Raw genomic sequence first — 25,163 nt, 5'->3', positions numbered from 1 at the left:
TAGGTTGTTCCAGCTCTTAGCTGCGAGGTAGGCAAAAGATCTTCCTCCGGCGGTGGTTTACGAATGCATGCATTGGTGGCTAGCGCCTGCTGGGTGGGGTGGAGGGGTGTGGCAGGGTTATGGAATGAGATGTGATAGTTCAGGTGGGCTGGTCTGCTGTTGTGAAGGGCCTTGTAGGTGTGGGTGAGTAGTCTGAAGTTGATTCTCTTCTCCACTGGGAGCCAATGGAGGATCCTCAAGTTTTAGGAGATGTGTTCCTGGTGGGGGAGGTTCAGGATGAGTCTGATGGCAGCATTTTAGATGAGTTGTAGTTTCCTGATGTTCTTTGTTGTGGTGCCGGCGTAGAGGGTGTTGCCATAGTCAAGCTTGCCTGTGAATATGGCGTGGGTGATTATCTTCCGGCAGTCGACCGGGATCTATTTGAAGATTTTGTGGAGTTGGCCGGGGGTGTGCCAGCAGGAAGAGGTGACTGCATTTACCTGTGAGATCATTAATAGGGAAGAGTCAAGGATGATTCCTGGGTTGTGGGCGTGGTCAATTGGAGTAGACACTGAGCGATGTGGGCCACCAGGAGTCGTCCCAGGCTGAATTATAGTTTCTGAAGATGATGAGCTCAGTCTTGTCTAAGTTGAGCTTGAGGCAGCTCTCCCTCATCCAGGCAGCCACGGCTTCCATTCTAGCGTGAAAGTTCCTCTTAGCTTTGTCTGGGTCCTCAGTGAGGGATATGATGAAATGTGTGTCATCGGCGTACAACATAATATTCATTCCGTGCTCTCGGACTATGGCTGCAAGCGGGCCATGTAGAGGTTGAAGAGCGTTGGGCTCAGGGAGGATCCCTGAGGGACTCCGCAGCTGACTTCTGTTAGTTTGGATATAAAGGGAGCCTGACTCTGTGTTCTTTTGGTGAGGTAGGAGTGATTCCATTGCAAGGCTTTTCTGCGTGGAGTCTGGTGCATAAGGTGCTCTGAGAGACCGTGTCAAAGGCTGCTGGGAGGTCGAGGAGTATGAGTGCTGCGGTGTGGCCATTGTCGAGGAGTGTGCGGATGTCATCGGTGGCTGCAAGAAGAGCTGTCTCCGTGCTGTGGTTGCTGCGGAAGCCAGACTGGGAGGTATCCAGAGAGTTTTTGTCCTTGTGAAATTGTCGCAGGTGTGAATTTATGGCTTTTTCCAGGACTTTGGCTGGGTAGGGTAGCAGCTAGATGGGCTGGAAATTCTTAAGCTCTGATGGGTCGGTTGTGGGTTTCTTCAGGAGGGGGCAGACTTCGGCATGTCTCCAATCTTCGGGGAAGGTGGCTGTTTTGATGGAGCAGTTCAGCATCTTGCAGAGTTCAGGGGCGGTGGATGCACTGGCTCTGTTGTAGATGTGATGAGGACGGGGTCTGTGGGAGCTCCGGAGTGAATGCTGTTCATGATGATTTCATTCTCTTCTGTGGTGAGAGTGGACCAGCTGTGGATGGTTTGGGTGGGTTCTGGGGGGCTGGGTTGGTTGCAGGTTCTGATGCTGGGTGGGTTATGTGGGAGAAAGCTGTCATAGGTGTCCTTAATCTTGCAGTGGAAGAAGGTGGCCAATTTGTCGAAGAGGTCTTGCGATGGGGGATTTCGGTGGCTTCGGAGGGAGGATTGGTGAATTTGATGATTACCGTGGAGAGTTCTCTTGTGTTGTGCAGGGAGGTGTTGATGCGTTCATGGAGTGCAGCTTTTTTTGCATTCTTGATGCGTTGGTGATGGGTGGCAGTGGCGGTCCTGAGGGCCGCGGGATCTTCGCTGGTTTTGCTGTTTCTCCATTTCTTGTCTAGGCGCCTGAAGGTGCATTTGGATTCTTGGAGTTCGGTGGTGAACCAGCTAGCTTTTTTTGGGATGCGCTTGACCGAAGTTGATCGGAAAGGGGCAAAGGATTTGGTGCATTCGGTGATCCAGGAATTGAGGTTGTGTGCTACAGTGTTGGCATTGTTGGTTGGGGGCAGGTATGATTTGGCAAGGGTCATGGTGAGTTACTCGGTCATTTCGTTACATTATCTGTGGGGGGGGCTGGGGACACAGAGGGGGCTTTGGGTGCAGTTATGACAAAGTGTAGGCAGTGATGGTCAGTCCAGTCCGGGGTGGAGATATTCTTGAAGGCAATCCGGTTGCTTGAGGTGAAAATGGGGTCTAGAGTGTGTCCGGTGGCATGCGTAGTCGCAGTGATCAGTTGTCTGAGCCGAGGGTGGCAAGATTGTTCAGTAGGGAAGTGGTGTTTCGGTCGTTGAGGTGGAAATTAAAGTCGCCCATTTGGAGGTATTCAGTGGACGCCAGGGCATGGGGAGTGGCGATGTCTATAATGGCGTCGATGAAGGCTGAGTGGAGGTCGGGCAGTCTGTAGACCAGGGTGCCGCGAAGGGAGGAGTTGTGACTGGCGTGGATCCAGAAGTGTAGGTGTTCCATTGTGGTGGAGTGTTCCTCTGTAATGACCATGATGCAGAGTGAGGGCTTGTGTACGATGGCTAGTCCTGCGCCCAGACGTGAGGGCCAGTCTTTCCTTAGGATGTTGTAGCTCTCTGCGATTGCGATGGCGATGTCTGGTCCGGAGGTAGTGTTGAGTCCAGGTCTCTGTTAGGAATGCGATGTCTGGACGGGCAGAGTCGATCAGGTCCCAAAGTTTGGTGGTGTGCTTATGGAGGAAGCGTATATTCAGAAGGAGGCAGTTGATGAGTTTGTGGCAGGCATCAGTGGTTTCAGGTTTGGGGTGTTCTGGTTGATTTTTGTGGCAAAAACGGAGGTTGCAGTTTAGGCAGGAAAAAGGTCCATGGGTGTCCTTAGGAGATGCGCTGCAGCAGGTGCTGAGACGTTCGGTGTTGAGGCGGAGGAGGGTCTTGGCGTTGTAATGGAGGGTGGCCAGGGAGTGGCTTGTCGGAGATTCAGGGTTCCTGGCGCTGGGTGCAGACCAGGCATAGATGGGCTTGCCAGTGGCGTGCCCACTGCGCGTGGCCGCACTGCGGCTGCCACTAAAAAGGGCAGGAAGGCATGGGGTCCAGTCAGCTGGGAGGCGATAGGGCGGGAATGGTGCTTTGCGGAGGTGCGGGGCCACAGGGGCAGCAGCGGCACGGGAGGGAGGGGGGAAACAAAAAGACAGAAAAATTCGAGAAATGCAAAAAGGAAAGAGAAAAAAGGACATAAAAACAGAGGTAAAAGGCAGAGATATAAGAGCAGAAATAAGGAGAGACAGAAAGAGACAGAAGATACTTACTTGTAGATGCCATTAGGTCACCAGGGAGGTGGTGCAGGCAGGAGCCTGCGGGTGGAAGAGGGCCTCGAACTGAGAGTCAGGCAGACTCTCAGTTTGATCCAAAGGCAGCAGCAGGAGGAGCTGGGGAGGGTAACAGACGCTGACCAGGAGGTCAGAGGAGTCGCCCTCTCACAGTGCTTCGGCCAACATTAAGAAGGGGAGGGAGGCGGAGTCAGGTTAGCTGGAAGACGGGAGGGTAGGAAAGGAGCTTTGCGGGAGAGGTGGGAAGGGCCACAGGGGCAGCTGCGGCGGGGGAGGGAGAGGGGAAACAGAAAGACAGAAAAATGAGAGCAAAGACATCAAAAAGGAAAGAGAAAGAAATTAAGTAAAAACAGAGGGAAAAGGAAGAGGTATAAGAGCAGGAGTAAGGAGAGAGAGAGAGAGACACACACAAGATACTTACTTGTAGATGGCCACAAGGCCACCTGGGATGATGTGCAGGCAGGAGCCTGCGGGTGGAGGAGGGCCTCGAACTGAGAGTCAGGTAGGTTCTCAGTTCGATGCAGAGGCAACAGCAGGAGGAGTTGGGGAGGGCAACAGACGCTGACCAGGAGGTCAGAGGAGTCCCACTGCAATTGTGTCATAATGTACATACGTCAGCATACACTACAGGCAGGAATTTTAGTTTGGTAAACTACTTGGCAATGCTAGATCATTACGCAAATGCACGTAATGTGCAGCCATCTTTCTGGTGAATTAAATTACTGTGCGATACTTGCATCCGTCACATTTTGGAAGTGGTGGTTGATTACCGACCGCAGAACTATTATAGGAGCGGAGTCATAAATGGTGGTACAATTAAGTGATTTTAATTACATTTTAGAGGGGGTCCTTAAGTGATTTATAACAAAATTAGTCTCCCAGTGTATTATTTGTTCATTACTATTTCAGTGCCCCATAATTGGTTTACACATTACTATTTCAGTATCACGGCAATCCTTTACAATTTCCGAACAATTGTAAAGGTTAGTTGCCATGTCGGGAGGAGGCAGTGTGCAACAACCTTAGCATTTCCTGGATAACCCTGGCAAACCTGTACTCTAATGGAAACATCGGTTTTGTGTATTCAAAAACTATCTAGAAGCCATCAATGGTGTGGGCTATGGCCCAGTAAGAAAACTAGCTCCTTCTAGAGAGGAGTCAGATGATGGCGGAAATTGGAATATATTTATTGGCACAAAGAAAAGACTTTCATTGCATTTTTCTGAGGAACCAAGTATTGAGTTTGAACGCTTCACTTATGATTTCAGGAAACATGCATTAGGAGAGAACATGAACCAATATGTGGCAGCACTTAGAATTTTACCCAGCACATGTAACTTCAAACATGCAGTTGATCAGTATCTAAGGAATCAAACTCATTTGAACTGTCACTCAAAGAAAGTTCAGGAATATTGTTGTACTAATGCTACCTTAGAGGAAACAGTGAAAATAGCTAAAGGGATTAAGCGCTCTGCTGAATCTGTAAACGTGCTGTCTGGTGCATCAGGGAATGTCAGTGCTGTTAAAAAGTACCAGACAATTATAGGAGCAACAGGGTTTTCAGAACAAATACATGTTATACATGTGGATCATATAACCATTTTTTGTTTGGATCTGTTTATTGATTTTGTTTTTAAATCGTCACATTTGGTAATACAGCAATAGTGTTGTCTATACTTGACACAACATAAAGCATGTTATAAGATATCAATGTCTAAACATTTATCAGATGACTAAACAAATAGTGACCGTAAAAGTAAAATGTGTGTGATAGGCTTCTCACCTATGTTCGAGCAAACAGATTCACACATATAATAACCGTGTTATGATAAACTTTATAAAACACACAACTCATTAGACCATCTAGTCCAGTCAGCTGCCACCTCACCTTACAAGCATTGTCTTGAAAATTAACACAAGTCACCCCAATAGTTAGAATTTCAAAAAGTAATGTACATAAGAAGAACATTGCGTTATTTTGTTCTTGTAATGTGATACATCCGTTTCCGTTGTGTATGCAGTGATTGAGCCACAGTACTATTATTGTCATTGGATTCATATGTTCGGTTAGTCCGCAATTCTACTAGTATGTTGTTCCAGTAAGTGGCAATGGGATATTTACTAAGCCCGAGTGTGTTTTCTCTGTGCAAAGTCATGCTTTCAGCCTGGGCCAAGTTGAGCATTGAGCATTTCCAGGCAATATGTTTTGGGGGTTCTGATGACTTTCATCTTCATATAATGAGCCATTTGGCCACTATGAATCCCAAGTCAAGAAAACAGGAAGTCACCCTATGTTTCGTATTTCTACGATACAGCCCCAATAAACATGATTCCCACTTGTGAGGTTTGGGCGCTGTGTGCATTTTGTGAAGCTAGAGGTGATGTTGAGCCAGTAAGTGTGTAGTTTGGGGCAAGCCCATAACATATGCAGCAAGTCGGCATCTACCACGTCGCATTGCGGACAAGTGGCATCAGTTCTGTGATAAAACCAGTTTAAATTAGCAGGAGTAAGATACGCCCTGGGTACAATGTAGAGCTCAATAAGCTTAAACTGGGCATTACATGATATGTACTTTGGTCCTTCTAAACAGGGATGCCCATTATTGGTCCATACAAGAGTGTGTTAAGTCTGCTTCCCAGTGTTGCCACAACTGTGAGAGTGGGGGGGGGGGGGGGGGGGGGGTTTAGTCTGGATACGAAAGGAACTAGCAAACCTGCTCATGAAACGTCTCCCACTTCCCAGAACATGTAAATATTGAACTGTGAGGTGTGTTGGTGGTTCAATAGATAGGTCATTCAGTGTCTCTTTAGTGTGGTGAGTAAGGAACTGTATAATAGAAACTGGCCTGGGGGTAAGCCATCTTCAGCTGTCAGTACCTCAATTGATGCTAGTGTACAACCCCTGTAGAAATCACCCAGTGTGTGCAGCCCGCGGCGCGCCATGTGCTACTTTCTGTTAATGAAGTAGGACCTGCAGGCCTGGGTGTTCCCAGCAGGGTCAAATCTGGCGCAAAAGGGGGCTCCTGTTTAGTGTAATAAGACAACAACGGTAGCGTCAGTAGGCTATCCCTAGTAATGTGTCAGGAGCGTGCGTTTGTGCACCAGGGTGAAACAGATGCAGTAGGGCTGACAAAGTCCAGCTAGGTGACAATGTGGCCATGTCTGACAGCTGCAGGTGACAACCATTTTGCAAACCACTGGATTTGAGCAGCTAAGTGATAGTGTTGAGAGTATGGAACATCCAGTCCCCCTTCATCGGTAGGCAAGCTTTTGTCAGCGCTACCCTGTGTTTCGATTTATGCCAGATGAATTCACAAATCTGTTGGTCAAATGACCGGAAGAATGCAGCTGGGATATAATTAGGCAGATTGGTGAAGCAATATAGTAGTCTGGGTAAAACCACCGTTTTCAATAATGCCACTCTCCCAGCCACAGACAGTGGCAAGGTACACCAGAATGCCATTTGAGCCCTTGTTGAAGTTATTGTGAGTGTGACATTGCCGTCAAAGAGGTCAGTGAGGGAGTGATACACATGCACACCCAGGTAACGAAATGTGTGTTGCTGCCAAGTTAGTGGGGTTCCCTCAATAATGAAGTTGGGGTTAGGAACAGTAGGTAGAAAAGGGAATAGGCACGATTTGGCCCAATTTACCCAGAGTCAAAAAATGGTCCCAAATCGAGTCAATAACAGTGGGATTGAGTCACGTATGCTGTGGGTATCTCTAACGTATAATAGAATGTCATCTGCGTATAGCAAAATCACACGTGGTCCATCTCCTAGAGGAATACCCCAAGTTATTTCTTGGTTGCGCATGTTTAACACAAGTGGTTCTATTACAACAGAGAACAATAAAGGTGACAGTGGGCAGCCTTGTCTCATTTCCCTGTGTATGGAGATTGCGTTTGAGATGAGGGGTCCCATCATGACCCTTATTAGGGGGGTCGGTGTATAGTAACCTCACCAGTTGCAGAAAGCGAAGTCCAATTCCATAGCATGACAGTACAGTGAAGAGATACTCCAATTCCAGTGAGTGAAAGGCCTTTTCAAGGTCTAAGACCAGACATCCTCATGGGCATTCGTGATAACTCTGAAGTAGCGGCATAGATTCAATGAGGTGTTACGAGCATGAACAAACCCGTTTTGGTTCGTGTGAACCAAACAGGGGACCAATGGTGCCAGGCCTTCTGCAAGCATTTTTGCCAGTATCATATAATCAGTGTTATGTAGTGCCAAGGGTCGGTAGGAACTAGCAAGCAGGGGGGTCTTTATTCAGTTTGGACAAGGAGATAATAATTGTCTCTCTTTGGGAAGCAGAAAGTCTGCCTATAGCTAAGGCCCCCTGGTACATTGTTACTAAAATCGTGGGGACAATGTGGAAGCAAAGGCTTTATATATTTCAGTGAGCAAGTCGTCTAATCCCGGGGATTTACCAGTGGCTAATGTCCTGATCGCCTCTTTGACTTCGATCAATGTAATGAGACCATTGAGTTCTGTACGCTCTTCAATTGTGATACAGAGCATTGGAAAGTCAGTAAAGAAGGAGTCGTATGTCTCTGTCTCTTCAACTGTGAATGGGGTTCTGGGTCTAACCCCTCTGGCATAAGTGGAGTAGTTTGTAGCGAATACCTGTCCCCTCCAGCGCCTTTGTAGCTTAAGGGCTTCAGAGTGGATAAAGTGAGCTTCCTGCAGTAGAGCTATATGCATAGCTCCCATCTTCAGGCAAGAATAAAAAGAGTATCGACATGCTGGCGTGTGCATGCCCATCACGTTCCAGGTGAGTATATTAAAATGGGCCATGTTGAAAGGAGTAAATTATCCAACCAATGGGGGTCATGGGGGTATCTGCAATGGGATAGTGTCATTTGATGTATTCATGGAGGATCTGAGGTGGGGGTTTTAACCGTGATGAGCTGGTGGTCTATTTTTACAAATACTTGCAACGTAAAACCTGAAATGCCATTAGAACAGAGATACAACATGTGTCCTGCCCAAATTATTAGGTAACAAGAACTCAAATCAAATCAGCCAGTTGGGGTACTGAAGGGGGGTTCTAGCTGGACGGTCAGTGTGGGGATGAACGGTATGTAGGGAAAAAAATGATTCCCTAATGGGAACCCTAAGACATGCAGTAATATTTAGCTGGTCCATTCGCCTAGGTGTGTTTATGTGCAGTATATTTTGTCTAGGATGTAGGCACCTTTTAGGTCCCCAGATGTTAATGTCGTTCCTCTGCTAAAGAGGGACCAGTAAAAAGTTTTTGCAGTTGGTGCTTAGAAGGTAACTGTAATGGGCATGTCTGTTAGTGAGAGGGAGAACATAAGCAGTCACATTTGTGCTATTAACATGTCATAACAGCCAATTGTCATTTGATGTCCGGAGGAGTAAAAGAATCTGCTCCAGACTCCCCTATAGCAGAGGAACCATCAGTGAGTGACTTGTCTGATTCATCGCCAGTCTCAGATCAACAACTTAACTCACCAAGCTGTGCTGCTTTTTGTGTCTTTCCTGTATTACCTGTTCCAGTCCAGGTGCACTCTTCGCAAAGGTGACTGTCGTGGTTGGAAGCATCTGCGCATAGGTTGTGGGGTCCTCCTGGCATGGGGTATAGTGTCAGTATGGCTGGGGTAGTCCACTGTGGAATATCCCTTTGATTGTACCCAGTTCCATTTCTCCTTAGGGGTGCCGAAGAATTGCATCTTTTCCTCGAGTGCCTCACGCCAATACGCAAGGAAGAAGAGAGCATAACGGGTGTTTAGTTCCAGGAAGCCTCCGTTTAACTGCAACGGAGGAGTTCCGCTGCTGCTGCACTGTTAGTGTGAAATCAGGAAAAAACATTACTTTAGCATTATCCACAGCAACTTCACCCAGTTTCCGCACCTCGCACAGTACAGCGTCTCTATCTCTGTAGTGCATTAGGCAAAACAGGAATGGTCAGGGACTGGATCCCAACGATGGTCTGCACATTGGCACCCAATGGGCAAGTTCCACTGTGAAAAAGCTGGAAAGTGTGTCTTTGGGTAGTAGTTGTTGCAACTACTTTTCCACCCATGCAACAGCATCCGATCCCTCAGTTCCCTCCCAGAAGCCTACAACGCATATATTTTTACATCGTGTCCGGTCCGCTGTATCCTACATGCGACTCTCTAGAAAGTTCACTCATTCCGTCATCTGCTTCAGTGACAAGTCAAGGTCTCAAGTTCGCCGTTGCAATTACTTAAGTATCAATTCAGTGGTATGAACTTTCTCTGCAGGTTTCCTGTGATCTGCATTAGTGGTGCCAGATCCATTGTCACTGCATCTATTTTGACTTACAGGGAAGCCCTTGTGGTCTTGAGAGTGGTATCAATCTTCTCCATTGCTGCAAGCACGGTGTCTAGTTTATCGCTGATGCACAGCGGGGATATTGCTACATCTGAGGATCCTGTGTCCTTTTCTAGTCGATCCCTTTCTGCAGGAGGTTTCGCGGGTGTTTCCTGTGCAGTGGTGCATGGGCGCCCCATTGTCGTGGGTTGTAGATGTTCATATCTGTGGAGATCCTGGTTTCACTCAGGGGTCTGCTTGCCAGATCACGTCAGGGATGATGTCGGTCATCAGCACGAGCAGCGCTAATCTCCAAAAATTCAGTCTTCCCAGTACACTTCACAATTGCTAATGGTGATGGGGGAGGGGAGGGGTCAATGTGATCAGCTGGATGCACCAATAGTTGTCAGGCTTTTAATGTCACCCATGAACAAAGTTCAATAAATCATACAGATGTGTGCGTTAGGGCCCGCTTGCCTGCATCCTACAGTGGCCTAAGGTGCAGCAGCACGAGCAGCCCCGTTTCTCAGGCGGGAGATGGTACGGAGGTGCTTGAGTATTGGTAGGCACCTCCTGGGATAGAGTCTAGTATACAGCTGTGCACATGTGGGTCTTCTGTGTGCGCAATCAGGAGGAAGTGCTGAAAATTATGCCTCTCTCCTCCTTTTTCCCCCCTTCTTTCTCTTCTTTCTTGTTCCTTTTCCTTTCTTTCAAAAAAATAAATAAATAAAACCCTGAGATTTATCACAGTGGTAATGACTCTATGAATGGGGCCTAGTAGTGTGGAAGTCCAGTGATCATAGGCCACATGGAGAGTGTGGGGGAAGAAGCAAAGCATTGTATCAATCCCCAACTCTGTATGCTCTGATGGATGTCCCCTGTCGTGTCTACTCAGTAATGTTTGTTCAACCAGTGTCACTCTTATCCCTGGGGGGGGCCAGAGTGTCAGGTCTGACCTTCCATAATGTGCTACATGGTGCTCGGCGCTTCAGGGCTTACCAGCGTCCAGGCAGCAATCTCTTTTTGGCGTTGGGTAGCGCATTTCAGATGCTTCCCCATTGGGCTCTGTTGCAGTCGTAAGAAATCGCTGCCAACACCCACGCTTCCAAAGTTCCTAGGCCGCCCTCGTACCCGGCCCCGGAGCCATCAGGCCCGATCCCATCCGCGGTGGAGCCACTCCTTTGTTGTTGTCATCACTTTAATGGGTCAGCTGGGCTCCGTATCAATGGGGGGGGGGGGGGTTTTGAGGGACTGAAGAATGCAGATTTTTCAGGGTCCCAAGAGGATTACTGTAGGATAACTGGGATAGAGAGTGGAACTTTTTCAGAGCACATTTGCCATGCTTGCCAAGCAAGCCACGCCCCCTGTGGATCATATATCCATGTTGGGAGTAATTCCAGCTGTCATGCCCAAAGGAAAAAGTGCAACAAATGTAAAAAATAAAATAAATAAAAAAGGGTGAATTTATGCAAGTTTGTAAAAAGCGGGGAGGTTGCTGTCAAGTTGAGTTGTGGCTGAACAATATGTTCCACAAGTTGTGGATAGTATGACTACTATGACAATTTTGACTGTGGATGTTGAACACGATGCAGGGGTTGTAGCCAGTACAAATGGACCTTTTTGGATGTTAAAAATTGGGAAGATTGATTTAAAGATTCTGGTGGATTCTGGTTCACTGGTGACTATGCTTTCAGAGGAGATTTAAGTTTTGTGGAGTGGTCTAATGTTAAAAAACAGACGTTAGAGCTGTTGCGTATTGGGAGTCTGAGATTTAAACTGTGGTATTTTTATGAGGGTGTTTTGCATTTTTCAGAATGATTTTTACCAAGATGAACGTGGCAGTGAATGACTGTGACATAATGGGTTGGATTGATCAAGGAAGGTTGGGGATTGTGTTGAGACTGGGTATGAATGTTCCCTTTAAAGAGTCACAGTTGCTCACAACATTTATCACTCCATTTGGGCCTTATAAATAGTTACGTTTACCTTTCAGCCTAGCACCATCAGCTAGCATATTTCAAAAGCTTATGATCTACCTGTTCAAGGATATATCTGGGGTGCCAGCATTTCAGGATGCTATTCTGATATTTTCTAAAATGGTAAGTGAAATAATTGCATTTTGGATAGAGTGCTTAACATTCTGAACGAACATGGAATAACTGTATCCAAGGACAAATATAGGTTTTTGACAAGTAAAGTTCAGTATCTTGGTCATAGCATCACTTTAGGGAATATAAAACCAAAAGAAGATATAATCAAGGCTTTAAGAGAGGTATCTTCACCAAAAAATAAGGATGAGTTGAAATCATTCCTTGGATTGAGTGATTGAAAGCTTGTAGAGGGGTATGCTACTGTTATGGAACCTCTAAAAAAATATTGAGGAAAAAGAAAACATTGTTTGGGGCACAAAGGAGAAAAAAGTGCTAACAGAAATTAAGGCTATTCTGACCTAGGTACCAGTGTTGAAAACGTATGGTAACAGTCATACGTGTGTGATAACAGTAGATGCCAGCAGAGTTGGTTTTGGTGCTATTTTGTGTCAACACGTTGGTATTGAAGAACATATCCACTGTGTTTGCGTCTTGCATACTTTCTGAGGTGGAACAAAGATATAGCACCATTGAGAGGGACGTCCTAGCATGTGCTTGAGCTATTGACAAATTTATAACCTATATTTGGGGAATGCATGTCATGTTATACAGATCATCAATCTGAAATGTGTCTGTTGGGTGACAAAGGTATGTAAGCAACTTCAAGGCTAATACATATTTTATCAAAACTACAGGAATGCAATTTTGAAGTTAGATACATTCAAGGTGGCACTTATGCCTGTGCTGATTGTTTATCTAGGCTTCCCTTTTTAGGTATGAAGGAAGTATAGATTGAAGAGATTTTTGATAAATGAATGCGTTGTCGCAAGCATAGAGGTGATTAATAAGTGTCAAGGAGCTGTTAAGGTGAATAAAGCTTGTGAAGAGGATGTAGTGTTGGCAACATTTGTGGATTTTGAGCACCTAAATGTTTTAAATGAGAGTTGCATTGTGTTTGCCAAGTATCCTCTCAACTTACCACTGAATCAGGGATTTTGTTGTGGGCTGGTAAGTTTGTGGTACTAAAAGGTTTGAGATTGAAAGTAAATAGTCTTGCTCATAAAGGTCAGTTAGGATCTACAGCCACTAAGAAAACTTTACGGTGCCATTTTTGGTGGCCGTACATGAACAGTGATATTGATGAGTTTGTAAGTGCATGCCAGGAATGCCTAATGCCTAATAAATAATGGAAGTTCATTGATGGAACACCTTTAATAACCACTCCTTTACCTGATGGATCATGGAACAAAGTAGCATTAGACTTTTCTGGGCCTACTGCAACATTACCAGATAAGTTCAAATATTTGATTGTGTTGACTGATTACTTTTTAAAGTGGATACATTATGATTCTGTTAATGAAACTACCACTCAAGTTGTCATCGACCTTTTGGAAAAGGTATTTGTATTGGGAAGATACCCAATTGAACTTGTCATAGATAATGGAGTTCAATTTGTGTCTGAAAAAGTAAGCGTTTTTGAATGTCAAGGGGATTAAGCATTATAATGTTGCTTTGTCTAGTCCTCAGGCAAATGGTGCTATTGAGAGAGTTAACTGGTTGCTTAAGGAAGGCATTCAGACAGCTTTAACTTGTGGAATGGACGTTAAGAATTTTATCACAACATTTGGGCATATCATAATGTGCCTCACACTGTTACTGGGGTGTCACCTTTTGCCTTGCTGAGGGGAAGGCAGTCTTGTACAGATTTAAATCCAGCTTGGCTGAATGACAAGTCTTCTAGTAAATTGGGGGAGGTGATTGATTTGGATTAAATGAAGTCCAAAGTGAAGGCTGCTCAAAAAAGAAAAAAAACAAGGGTTATCCTGATGGTACTAATTCTATGAGTAATAGTGACGTTTGTGTGGGATCTTGGGTTATGTTGACAGATATTAGGCCCAGGAGATCTAAAGTAGAATTTCATTTTAATGGTCCCTACAAGGTTTCTAAAATTGCACGCTCATCAGTTATGTTGAAAGATGTTTGCTGCTGGAAAAAAATAAATGTAGTTCATCTTGATGATTTCCAAAGTTCTGTTGTAAGGAGGAAATTGACACCACCAGAGTATTTATTTTTACTTCTAGTAAATTCTCCATCAAAGGATGACTATTCTCCACAGCTGCAACCAAATGTGTTAAACTTGAATGCATCTCCAAATGTGGCTGTGGAAGCTTTCAGCACTGTTGAAGCACTTAGCAAAACTGTGAGTGCTCATACTAATGGTGCTTGTACTGCCAGAAGCAGTAGGAGGTCTAGGAAACCAGGCTACCTGCATGATTTCTCAGTTGAATTCTTTTGTGTTTCAACTGTATCATATTTCAGGGTTTTTGTTTGGTGCATTGTATGATGTATTCTGTACTATTCTGTCATTTACTGAACCTATGTAATCATTACTAATATTATGAATTGTAACATGTCAGGGATTCTTAAACTAGAATGTGGTTTGGGTGCATCATCTGAATGTTCTCTCGTGTTCTGTGCCCCTGTTCTGGAACAATGGATATCGGTTGGGCAGTTGGATCAGGATCTCAGGACACAGAGGATGCTGGTTGATGGGCTTCTATATTCTACAGTTATCCTCCAATAAGCATATTTACATTATTTACCTGCAAGACTCTTTTGCTCTATGTCATTGGCACACAACCTACAATAACCATCTTTGCCTCTTTATTCAGACTTTCAGGAGTCCTAATTATCCGAGGCTTTGTCATCTTGTTAGGAAACTATTTACTCTAAGTTTCTCCATACACTGTCCACCACTGCTGAGTGTTAGAACCGTCCCCACCACTGGTTTTATAAATGTAGAATAATATAATGCAACGCACCATTCTATTTAACTCACACCCCCACCTAAAAACGATCTGAAAACACTGCAGTGTGGTTAACAGCGCTTCACAAAACTTCAAATAAATAATTAAACAAACTTCTATCTCCACATTTTGTACATTATTCTGCGCATAAGCATATTTACAGTGCTATTTAATCTTCAAACTTTTCATTGAGTACTAAACAGTAGGGCAGGATGTTGATAACATGCCATTACCTGGGGGCAGAGGTCCATTTGAAAGACATTTTAACCAGGCTGCGGCAATGATAAACAGAGACTATCAACAGAATATCGTACTTTGGAGTTTTTATAGATCACCATTAACAAATCTGGCTGTGGTGGTGTTGTGTGAAAAATGCATCATTTGGTAGTTTTGTGAATGGATGCCAGAGTCTGTGACCCCGATCTGGGGCCACTGATGCTGAGTTACTGTGCAAAAGATCCGTTGGGACCATGGCAGCAGAAGATTCAGCAATAGACAGATATTTCGCAACCTCATTTTATAGAACGTGTATAAATGAAGGATTCATTTGAAAGAGGTTTCGGTAGCCCCTTGCCTTGCTCTCCCACCTCTCGCCAGGGTACCTGGACTAAACTATTGTGTTAGACGCATTGTTGTACAATGATGCTCCAAGGGAAGGACAGGACTGGTCAGAGGCTATAAGGCATGACGTTTTCAAATACCAAAACTTACATTTACCAACTGGATATTATGCACACTTCTCGTTCGAAAACAGAACTTAGTGAGTCGTGATCTTAGGTGTGTCTAACGGTACCATTCTAGAATGATAGTGAATTCTTAAAGGCCACCTTTAAAGGGGCTACCTAGCAAAGACTCACTTCTGCAACACTAACGAACATCAACAATAGGCATTCAACAAGGTTGCCTTGTTAGATATCGTCTACTGGTTTTTGAGGCCTATTGTGACAACCCTCACTCGATGACCATTTAAAACTTGTTTAGTTCTTAAATGCAATTTCTCTACAAGCTTACCTTTTTTATCCACTGCACAAAGGTGCCTGAGAACACGAGGCCTCAAAGCAGAAGTAGAAACACACTTCTGCTGACAACTGAACCCTCTGCTAGGCAGACCTATTTTACAGAACTCCTTTAAAATTAATGTATGTGGTCTGGCCTCCTCCGAATTGAATTCTCTGTAAAAGCAAACCTTCTATAGTATACATTTGGATAAATCTTTAAAAGCATAACCAAACACACATTTTTAAAAGGTTACATGGGTTCCCAGACGCTACATAAATATGCAAGTAAAAGGCTAAAAGGGGCGGGTTCATTTGATGGCATGCACAGACAAAATGAGGCATGAATGAGGCCAACGCAGGGTTTTTGTCGCTCTTTTCATAAGGAGGTGTATTTTTGTGGAAAGGCAGCTTTAAGGTCCTCGTGCCGGCTTCCCCTGCGACAGGTTTGTGGACACTGCTGCAGTGCCCACATTTCCCGTTAAGCTCTCAAGTTGCCTTTTCTGTTTCCTTACAGCCGGCTTTTTATTAGGTTCTCTTTATTGTAATCCTCTGTGTGACTTTTTTGCTGTTTCTTGCCTTCTGCATTGACTGTCTCTTTACTTGCCTTCTGCCTTTATTGTCTTTTTGCCTTTCCTTGACTTTATTGTCTCTTTACTTGCCTTTTGCCATTATTGTGTCTTTACTCGCATTCTGACTTTGTCTCTTTTTTCCTTTTCCTTATTGTCTCTTTACTCGCCTGCTGCCTTTATTGCCTCTTTTTGCCTTTTCTTGCCATTATTGTCTCTTTAATGGAGGTTGCTGCCTCCATTAGGTAGGTCCTCCCCCAGGACCTACTTAAAGGAGGCCACAGCACGGCCACGCAGTGGATACACCAAAGGCAGGCCCACCTGCACCCGTCCGCACCTAGATTGCGCCCAGTGCCAGGAGTATGGCCCTCCCGCCACCTACCCCTACACCAACGAGGATGCTGCATTTGCTGTTGTGGCTCTGGATACTAGGTGCCACAACAGCAAATGCAGCACTTACTCCCCCCGAGCTACTAAAGAACCCTTTACCTGTCAACGCTGCCACTTCTCCTGTAAAACAGGACTGCCAGCCCACACAGGATCCTGCACTGCACCCACCCAGAAGACCACGAACAAACCAAAACTGCTCCAGTGCATCCTGCTCAATGGCCGATCCCTCTGCAAACACTCAACGGAAATCTGGGACACCATCACCTCCCTGTCCCAAGATGTAGCCTTCATCAACTGAAACCTGGCTCAATCCCTCCTCAAACCCTGACAAAGCCACCACAACGCCCGATGGCTACAAGACGATACACCAAGAGCGCACCAACAAACATGGCAGAGATATCGCCATCATCTTCAAAGACACTATCAGATGCACTGCCACCAATGACGAAACCACACCTCTCATGAAGCACCTCAGATTCCAGCTACAGACCAACACAAACATAACTGTAAGAGGGCCCCTCATATACAGACACCCAGGACCTCAACTTCTGCCTTCTGCGATGCCATCCCCAACATCCCTGCCCCCCCCAGCAATCAACTCCAACCACTTCACTGTCCTCAGCGACCTCAATTTCCACATCGACGACCCCAACGATGCCAACTCCACCACTGTCCTTGAGAACTTAAGCAACACCGGCCTCGTCCAACTGGTCACCAACACCGCACACAAAGCCAGACACACTTGACCCCATCTTCACCTTCTGCGACAGAGTCAAATTCAGTTGTGTCACAGAACTCACGTGGTCAGATCACACCATCGCTCACTTCATCTCGGGCACAGAGAAGACCAACAACAAGCAACATTGCTCCAGCCACAGCAGCTGGGGCAAGGTAACAGAGACACAGTGGACCCAGGACCTCAGCACCTCCCAACCTAATGCCTCATCGGACCTGGAACAGGCTGTCCAGAAATTCTCCACCTGCATCACTGAATGTGCTGACAGAGTCGCACCGCTGAAGCCAGCCAGAACCAACAAAACCTCAGGAGAAGCCAGCAGGTACACCCCAGAGCTCAGAACCTCCAAGCACAGCTGCTACCAACTTGAGAAACAATGGTGATCCACCAGGAACCCTTCCAACAGAGCCACTCACAAAGCAGTCCTTAATTACCACTGTCAAATTAAGGAAGCCAAGAGAGCAGCCATCACAGTCCACATCGACACAGCAGCCAACCGCACGAAAGAACTGTTCAAAATAGTCAAAGAATACTCCAACCGGGCAGCCACAGAGAACACAATCCATCCTTCCCAAGAACTCTGCTTGGACTACTTTCACAGCAAGATTGCGACCATCTACAACAACTGTGACACCCAAACCACAGCCCTCAACCCCAGAAGCCTGCCCAACCAGCGTGCATCAGTTGGACGATCACCATATGGGCACCACTCGCCACTCAATCGACCTCGGCCATCATGTCATCTATCCACTCCGAAGCACCCACCGACCCATGCCAACACCACCTGTTCAACCTCGGAAACAATCGCGGCAGCACAGAACTCACCAGCATCCTCAACACCTCCATTAACACTGCAGTCTTCCCGGTCAAATGGAAACATGCAGAAAGCAGACCCGTCCTAAAGAAATCTAAAATTATCAACCAATCTGTCTGCTCCCCTACCCTACCATAGTACTCGAGAAGGCCCTCATTTAAGAGTTCACTGAACAACTGGAACAAAAGGACCTGATTGACTCCTCCCAATCAGAATTCCGTGCCAACCACAGCACTGAGACCGACTCATTGCAGCAACTGACAGCATCAAACACTTCTCAGTCGCGGGGAGACAGCTGCCCTGATCCTCCTTGACCTCTCAGCTGCTTTTAACACCGTTTTCCACCACACCCTCACCAACAGACTCCACAACATCAGCATACAAGAAAATAGATCGCCTCCTTCTTGGCAGAATCTACTCAGAGCATCTGACTGCCTCCTTTCACCTCTGAACCCAAAAACATAATATGCGGCATACCCCAAGGATCATCCCACAGACCCACACTGTTGAACACCTTCGTGACCCCCCATTCCGACATCATCAGATCCCACTGTCTCAACATGGTAGCCTACCCAGACGATACACAGCTCATCCTCTCACTCACTGAAGACCCCTCCACCACAGAACATACTTCTGCAACTCAATGACCAACATAGCCAGCTGGAAGAAAGCAAACTGCCTCAAACGCAGCTCCGACAAAACAGAAGTACTGATCTTCAGGAGAAACATATCCATATGGGACCACAACTTGTGGCCAGCCAAACTCGGACCCACTTCCACACCAACAGACCACACACGCAACCTCAGCATCATAATCGACAGCGAACTGATCATGAAGCCACAAATCAACGGAGTATTCTCCTCCTCCTTCCACACCCTCCGCATGATCCACAGAATCTTCAGGTGGATCCAGTCAACACCAGGAAAGCAGTAGCCCAGGCCCTCGTCACCAGCTGCCTCAATTATGGCAATGCACTCTAAGTCGGCATCTCCACTGAATTCCTCAAAAGACTCCAGACAATACAGAACGCAGTTGTGAGGCTTGTCCTGCACCTCCCCAAAGGTCCCCACGTCAACCCCCACCTCAGAAACCTCCAGTGGCTCCCCATCCATCCAGCCAGTTTAAGATCCGCACACACGCCTACAAATCCCTACACAATGAAGGACCAGCTTACATTAACCACCGACTGAAGTTCCACCAACCTGTCAGACATCTGCACTTCTCCTCAATAACCCTTGCACACACCCATCGAATCCATCACAGCCACAGTGGTAAGGTGGTCCTTTTACTACATCACTGCTAAGACCTGACCCTGTAACTCTGAACAGCCTCCCTTGTGGAATTCAGAAAGAAAGTGAAGACCTGGCATTTCGATGGAGACCTCGCACCCCCAGCACCCAGATACCCCCAGGGGCGATAGTGCTACACTCTACAAATACTGACATTTTCTTTTCAATTGGTTTGTTCTAGCAAAAGTGATGACCAGGTAAAACTAGATGTGAAACATGTCCAGGGCTCTGACTTCTCTAAAGGTCATCTTAAGTTGCTTGCAATAACTAAAATGGAAGTTACTGTGGGACTGTACTTAAGCCATACTCTGCTACAGTACATCATGGTCCCGAAGCAACTTCCACCTTAATTCCCATGGCCAAATAGAGAGAAGGCACCAACCTGGCTGAGAGGATGGCAGAAACGCCTCCTTGTGGTTCCTGACAGACATTGGAACTATAGGTATCTGCTTTTCTCTCTGTAGTTAGAACTGAGTGCACCAGGTGAAGACTGAGACAGTGCATTCTATTACAGTGAACACGCTCTCCACAGGGCAGATATGAACACGTGTCTGCACTGTGTACAGCACATAAGTGAAAAGTAGGCCAGGTGTTTGAAGCCACTGGTCTGCCTCTCACTTCAGCAGGAGACCAAGCCTTAAATTTAAAGATGGGAAGCGATACCCACAGGTGAGCGCAGTAAGTAATTGCACCTACCTGCAGAGAGATGCCTTTGTGGTCGCTAAGGCTCCCTCTTCCCCCTTCCAAGGGGCACACCATGCACCACCTCTATGTAGTGCACACTCAATGGACCTCCCAACGGTTTCTTTGCTTTGCCCTCAGCTATGTAAAAGGGTGTCGTCCAATGGCAATGGGTTGACTCAATTGCATGGTGCCACATCCCCATGTAGTTGAGGAAACAACCCCTTTTGTGCCCCAGCACAACCCATATTACAGAAGAGGTCACACATTCACCTGTAACCCCTTCCATAATACTAATGAGAGATGCCCGTTTCACCCCACGGGGCACGTTGTATAATATAGGCCGAGATGGAAAATAAGTCAACAAAACCCAGTGTCTTAAATGGGTTCTTTGCTTATCACTGGGGATCAAAACACCCACTCCTCCCATATTTCTAATGCTAAAGTGGACAAATGTTTCACCAGGGGCCGAGTCAATGGCAACTCAAAACTGTTCTATTTTTATCACTCACAGTACAGAAAAAACCCTTGATGTTGGCAATACCAGCCAACCTCACACTCAAGGTTTTCAACAGAATTGCTCTACTGAAGAGTAGGATCTTGAAGGCATGATCATCAACTGACAAACTACAGACGCATAGGAGCTGACATACACTTTTAATACTAACCAGTTTCAATAAATGAAACACCCACACAGACGTACTATGATGTTGAGAACGAATGTCGAGATTCATCTACATAGATTAAATGAAAGTAGTATGCACATGATCCAAAGTGCAATACAAAACGCATCTTATATATAAAAACATGAAAAGACGACACTTACTTGTATGTTAGATAACTGTTTCTGACTTTAATCCCGCCTTTGATAAAGCTAACCATGTTTTCATCCTGTAGGGAAAAGAGTATCATTTACATTAGGTTTCAGTTTAAAACCTCACTTAAGATACATTATTAAGTAAGGTCTCTCATAGTTGTGGGCAGTAGTATTTCTATACTTAGCTAATATTTCTTTCCAAAGCATGCTGGAAGCAGGACAACACTATATTCCAGGTAACAATATAAAACAACCTTCAACAGCACAAGCATCTCAGTGTTCCTTATGCAGCGGACAGCAAACAGAATTGTTGTTGCCTTGAGTTTCCTGCATTCTTGAACTAGCTTAAGGTTTGTTTTGTGTATAGGTACTTTGTAAATTGCAAAATGTTTGTTTTACTTATCTTTTTAGGCAAAATGGCGGTAATTCAAACAAGTAATGGTGTATCAATGGGTGATGCCATTTCTGCAAATGTCATCAAATAGTGCTCAACACTTTTAAATTTCATATAATGTGCATACATTTTAATTAGCATGTTTGGGAAGTAATGGTTAAAATAGATTTTCCTGGATAAAAATCCACTCTCCAAGCAAACGCTCCCTAATAAGCTAGATACTTACATGTTATAATTACTATGCTTTGTTCAAAACAATTTAACACACAACATGTATGTAACAATATCAGTATGCTGTTGCGGTGGCCTCTGGATAATGGGCACAAATTAGGAGGATAAAGTGGGAAATAATTAGGGGCATAGGTAAGTTTTAATATAGCTCCTGGAACTGCTACTGTGGTCATTTCACTGCGATGGGAACAGGAGGGAGTCCAGAGAGTGCCTGACTGCACAGATAGGGGTCAGTGCTATTGTTTAATCCTGCAAAAGCAATGGACCACTATTCCACAGCAGGAGGAGGCGCAGATGCAGCATCAACTAGTGTAGCATAACAACCTACTGAAAATGAAAGATGGACATTGACCTTAATAGGCATAATGTGCAATACAGAAGATTATGAGGTTTACTTTTTGAAAGGAAGTTACGGATTCGGGAAGACTAGAAGTTAGATGATAAAGCATTGTGTGTTAAAAAGATGTGAAAGGCTGGTATAAGTTGAACAAGTAAATCAATGGTCAATGTAGACGTTCACTCAGTCTGTCACAAAGCAGAAACATAGTACATCATTGTATGGTTGTATATGTTATGTACAAAGCTCTCTCAAGCAGTAAGTTCTCACATTAAGAGTTGAGGCATCACAGATGTAAGGGGACACCTACAAGGGCAAAGAGTCATGTACAATGTTTTGATAAACGAGAAAAACGTAAATATATAATTATTATAGGCAAGAGTTGTTCACATTTCATTAGTAGTTCTGTAAGCAAAATAGCCAACCTGTTACTAAACATAGTCTATGTTTATCCTATATCTATATCCACTGTTTTCTACAAATGTGTGTGCATTGTTACAACAGTAACTGTCACATATTGATTCATTATTAAAAAACAACAGTGAGGTATGAGAATGCCATATGGCCTTCCTGTCACACTAAAGGGAAAAATGGTCACACAATTCATTTAAGAGAAGGTACATTAGAATTTGTGTATTAGGATATGTCTAGTGTCTAGTGGAGGTCACCACTGGTAGTTATAGTTAGAATAGCTTTTCCATAGAAACAGCTTTTTTTGGTTTGCTAATAACTTTGGTGTTGTTCGATGAATCTTCACAAAATGTTCCAAAAAAAGCAACTTCGCTTCAGCCCATTCCTGGAAATGTTCGGGGTCATCCATCAAGCAGGGGCTGAGAAAAAAAGAGGGGGAGGCGGGGGATTCCAAAAGCAAATTTCCCCATGCATTTTGCATAGACTTCTTCAGGTAGTGCTACTGAATGAACTTGGTACAAAGATTGTGCTTTTTGTGATTTGGTGTAAATCCGTTCAGCAGTTTTTAAAAATTAAGATATACAAATATTTTTGTATCTGGATGGTGGAGTCTGCTTGAGGCTGGCAAGAGTCTCACAGAAGTGGCAGTTAAAAAATAGAGTGCTCCGATTGGCCCAGGGAGCTTTTCCCATCTTGGGCCTATTTGCTACAGCAGGAGTCAAACTCCCACGGGAGCGATCACTCTGACTTGCAGCCAGCAATGGAGAAAAATGTTGCTGGCTCATCAGAAGTTGATTGTGCCCTTAGCAAAACAAGTGAAAAAAATCTGCATGACCTTCCTATGATTGTTTTTTTTTATAATTGTTTTTATTAACATTTTGCAGTGACATAACATAGGAATCATACTTCTGCATAGGTTTAAGCAATCAATGCAAATAACAGCTCCTGAATGCAATTTCACGACAGTGTACTTGTCTTGCAATCTGGCTAGCCCCATCCCGCCACCCCATCTCAGCACGGATGCCCTGTGTGCCTGTCCCAACATCAGGCGTGGGCCCAAGTGGACCCTGTAAAATTGCTCGTCAGTGCGGTACAGCAAGAAACCAACCAGTATCAGGGGATCAGTCAGATCCAACTAGAATATTCAGAGGATGATTAAGCAAATAAGCCTCCAATGTCCCCCAGATGTCCCTCGGGCTGGAACTCAGTGGCAACAGTTCAGCATATACTGCGAGTTGATCCTTGCAATATATCAAGTCACATAACCATTCTTTAAATTTGGCACACGTACCCTGCCCCATCTACAAGCAATTTTTCTCTTGGCAAGTAGAGGCTGAGGGAGACATATCTATGATATCCCGCCTCTATGTCTACAGTGTGTCCCAATAACACCATCAGGGGGGTGAGGGTAAGTGGCATTAAAATCATTTGGGTAAGGACAGTTTCAGCTTCTCCCCGGTAGCAAAAGACTGGGTGGCATGGCCATGCCAGACATAGCAAATCTGCCCCCTCCGCCCCTGACCCCAAGCAATGATCATCCAAGCGCAAGCCAAATTTATTGAGGTTCACCTGAGTATAATATAGTCTGTGTAGGAATTATAGTGGATAATGCGCAATCTACTACCCGAGGTAATGCGGCCTGTTTATTGACAGCAGAAGAGCCACTGTTTGACGGTGAGTGGGGCAGGCAGCTCCCTATCCCAGCCCTCCTCATCCCTGGCTCTTAGCCCCGTTTGATTCTGCTGTGCACATGATATAATATGGACACTAAATGGCTTGGTCCTTCTGAGGTTATCAATGTATGTAGTGTGCTGACTGTGAGTGGCTCTTTAGGAAAGTCAAGTGTAACAATCTTTACGTTGTGTTTTAAGCGGCTGAAGAGGAAGACATCCAATGGTGTCTGAGGTGTCGCAGTCAGAAGTGTGTTGCGGTCTGCAAATTGGCCTTCTCTGTAAAGATTACCACATGTGTGCACTCTGCCCTCGTCAGCATATTTTAGTCTGCCGTTTCTCAGGTGATTGGGAAGGCGGCTTGGTGATGGAGTGGCATAGCAGGCGAGTATAATAATTGCTTGCCCACCCGTTTAGTCAGCTAGCCCCACGGCGCTTGCATGCAGGCTATGGTGGAATCAGAGGGTGCTGTGCCAAGTGTCCCGGGGCCCAGATAAGCAGAAGACGTGGCCGGGCCACGTAACCCTGTTCAATAGCTAGGTGTGGAATGTAAGGGGAAGGGCGGTACCAGTATATTGCAAAGTGGGCTTGAGCATAGGCATGACACAATTCCATATCAGCAGCTTCAAAACCTCCCCAGTCAAAGGGTTGGGTAAGCATTTCCCAAATCAGCTGCGGCTGTTTACCCACCCAAGTCAGTCAGATCAATTGTGTCTTAAGCATATTAAAGAAGTAGCGTCTCAGTGAGTATGGGATTTTAAGGAACAAATATAACAATTTAAGCTGTATAACCATCTTCATGAGGGAAATTCGGCCTGCCAGCGACACAGGCAGTGAAATCCAGAGAGTAACGCTGTCCGTGATGTTGGCTAGTGTGGTGCAATAATTCAGGTGCATCAATTCTTTTCTATCTCGCGACACCTCTATGCCCAGATATCGAAGGCTTGAGTCGTACCATTTTAAGGGATAGTCCAGTTGAAATCTGTGTGTGTTTGTGGTTAATGGGACGATATGAGATTTCTCCCAGTTATTCTGTATTCCTGATAGGCTGCCAAATCTTACAAATTCCTGCAACACTGCATTGAGACTGTCTGCGAGGTCTCTGAGATATAATGTAACATCATCTGCGTAAAGAGATATTAAGACGTGTCTGTTAGGTGTTCTGATTGCATGTTGCTTATGGTTTTGATGCAGTTTGGCAGCCAGGACTCCATCACAAGCGCAAACAGCAGGGGTGACAGAGGGCACCCCTGCTGCATTTCCTGGGTGATGAGAAAAGGCGCCGAGCGTGCGCTATTCACTTGCACCCGTGCCATAGGGTTGATGTAGAGCAGCGCAATCCAGGACATGAATGCTGGTGGGAATCCCATCCGTCGAAGTATGACC

General features: G+C 45.3%; 1 protein-coding gene across 2 annotated transcripts in view; it reads right to left on the bottom strand.

Annotated features, from left to right (window-relative positions):
• Positions 1–25,163, bottom strand: part of TTC39A (tetratricopeptide repeat domain 39A) — a 553,301-nt gene that overhangs the window by 151,989 nt on the left and 376,149 nt on the right. For both annotated transcript variants that reach the window (XM_069232685.1, XM_069232686.1), the window contains exon 6: positions 20,744–20,808. In XM_069232685.1, coding sequence (XP_069088786.1) covers positions 20,744–20,808 — 65 coding nt within the window. The remainder of the gene's footprint in view (positions 1–20,743; positions 20,809–25,163) is intronic.

This window comes from Pleurodeles waltl, chromosome 4_2 (genome assembly GCF_031143425.1).
Source record: "Pleurodeles waltl isolate 20211129_DDA chromosome 4_2, aPleWal1.hap1.20221129, whole genome shotgun sequence".
In the NCBI taxonomy this organism is placed as follows: Eukaryota; Metazoa; Chordata; class Amphibia; order Caudata; family Salamandridae; genus Pleurodeles; species Pleurodeles waltl.
This window is presented reverse-complemented; position numbering and strand designations above follow the sequence as displayed.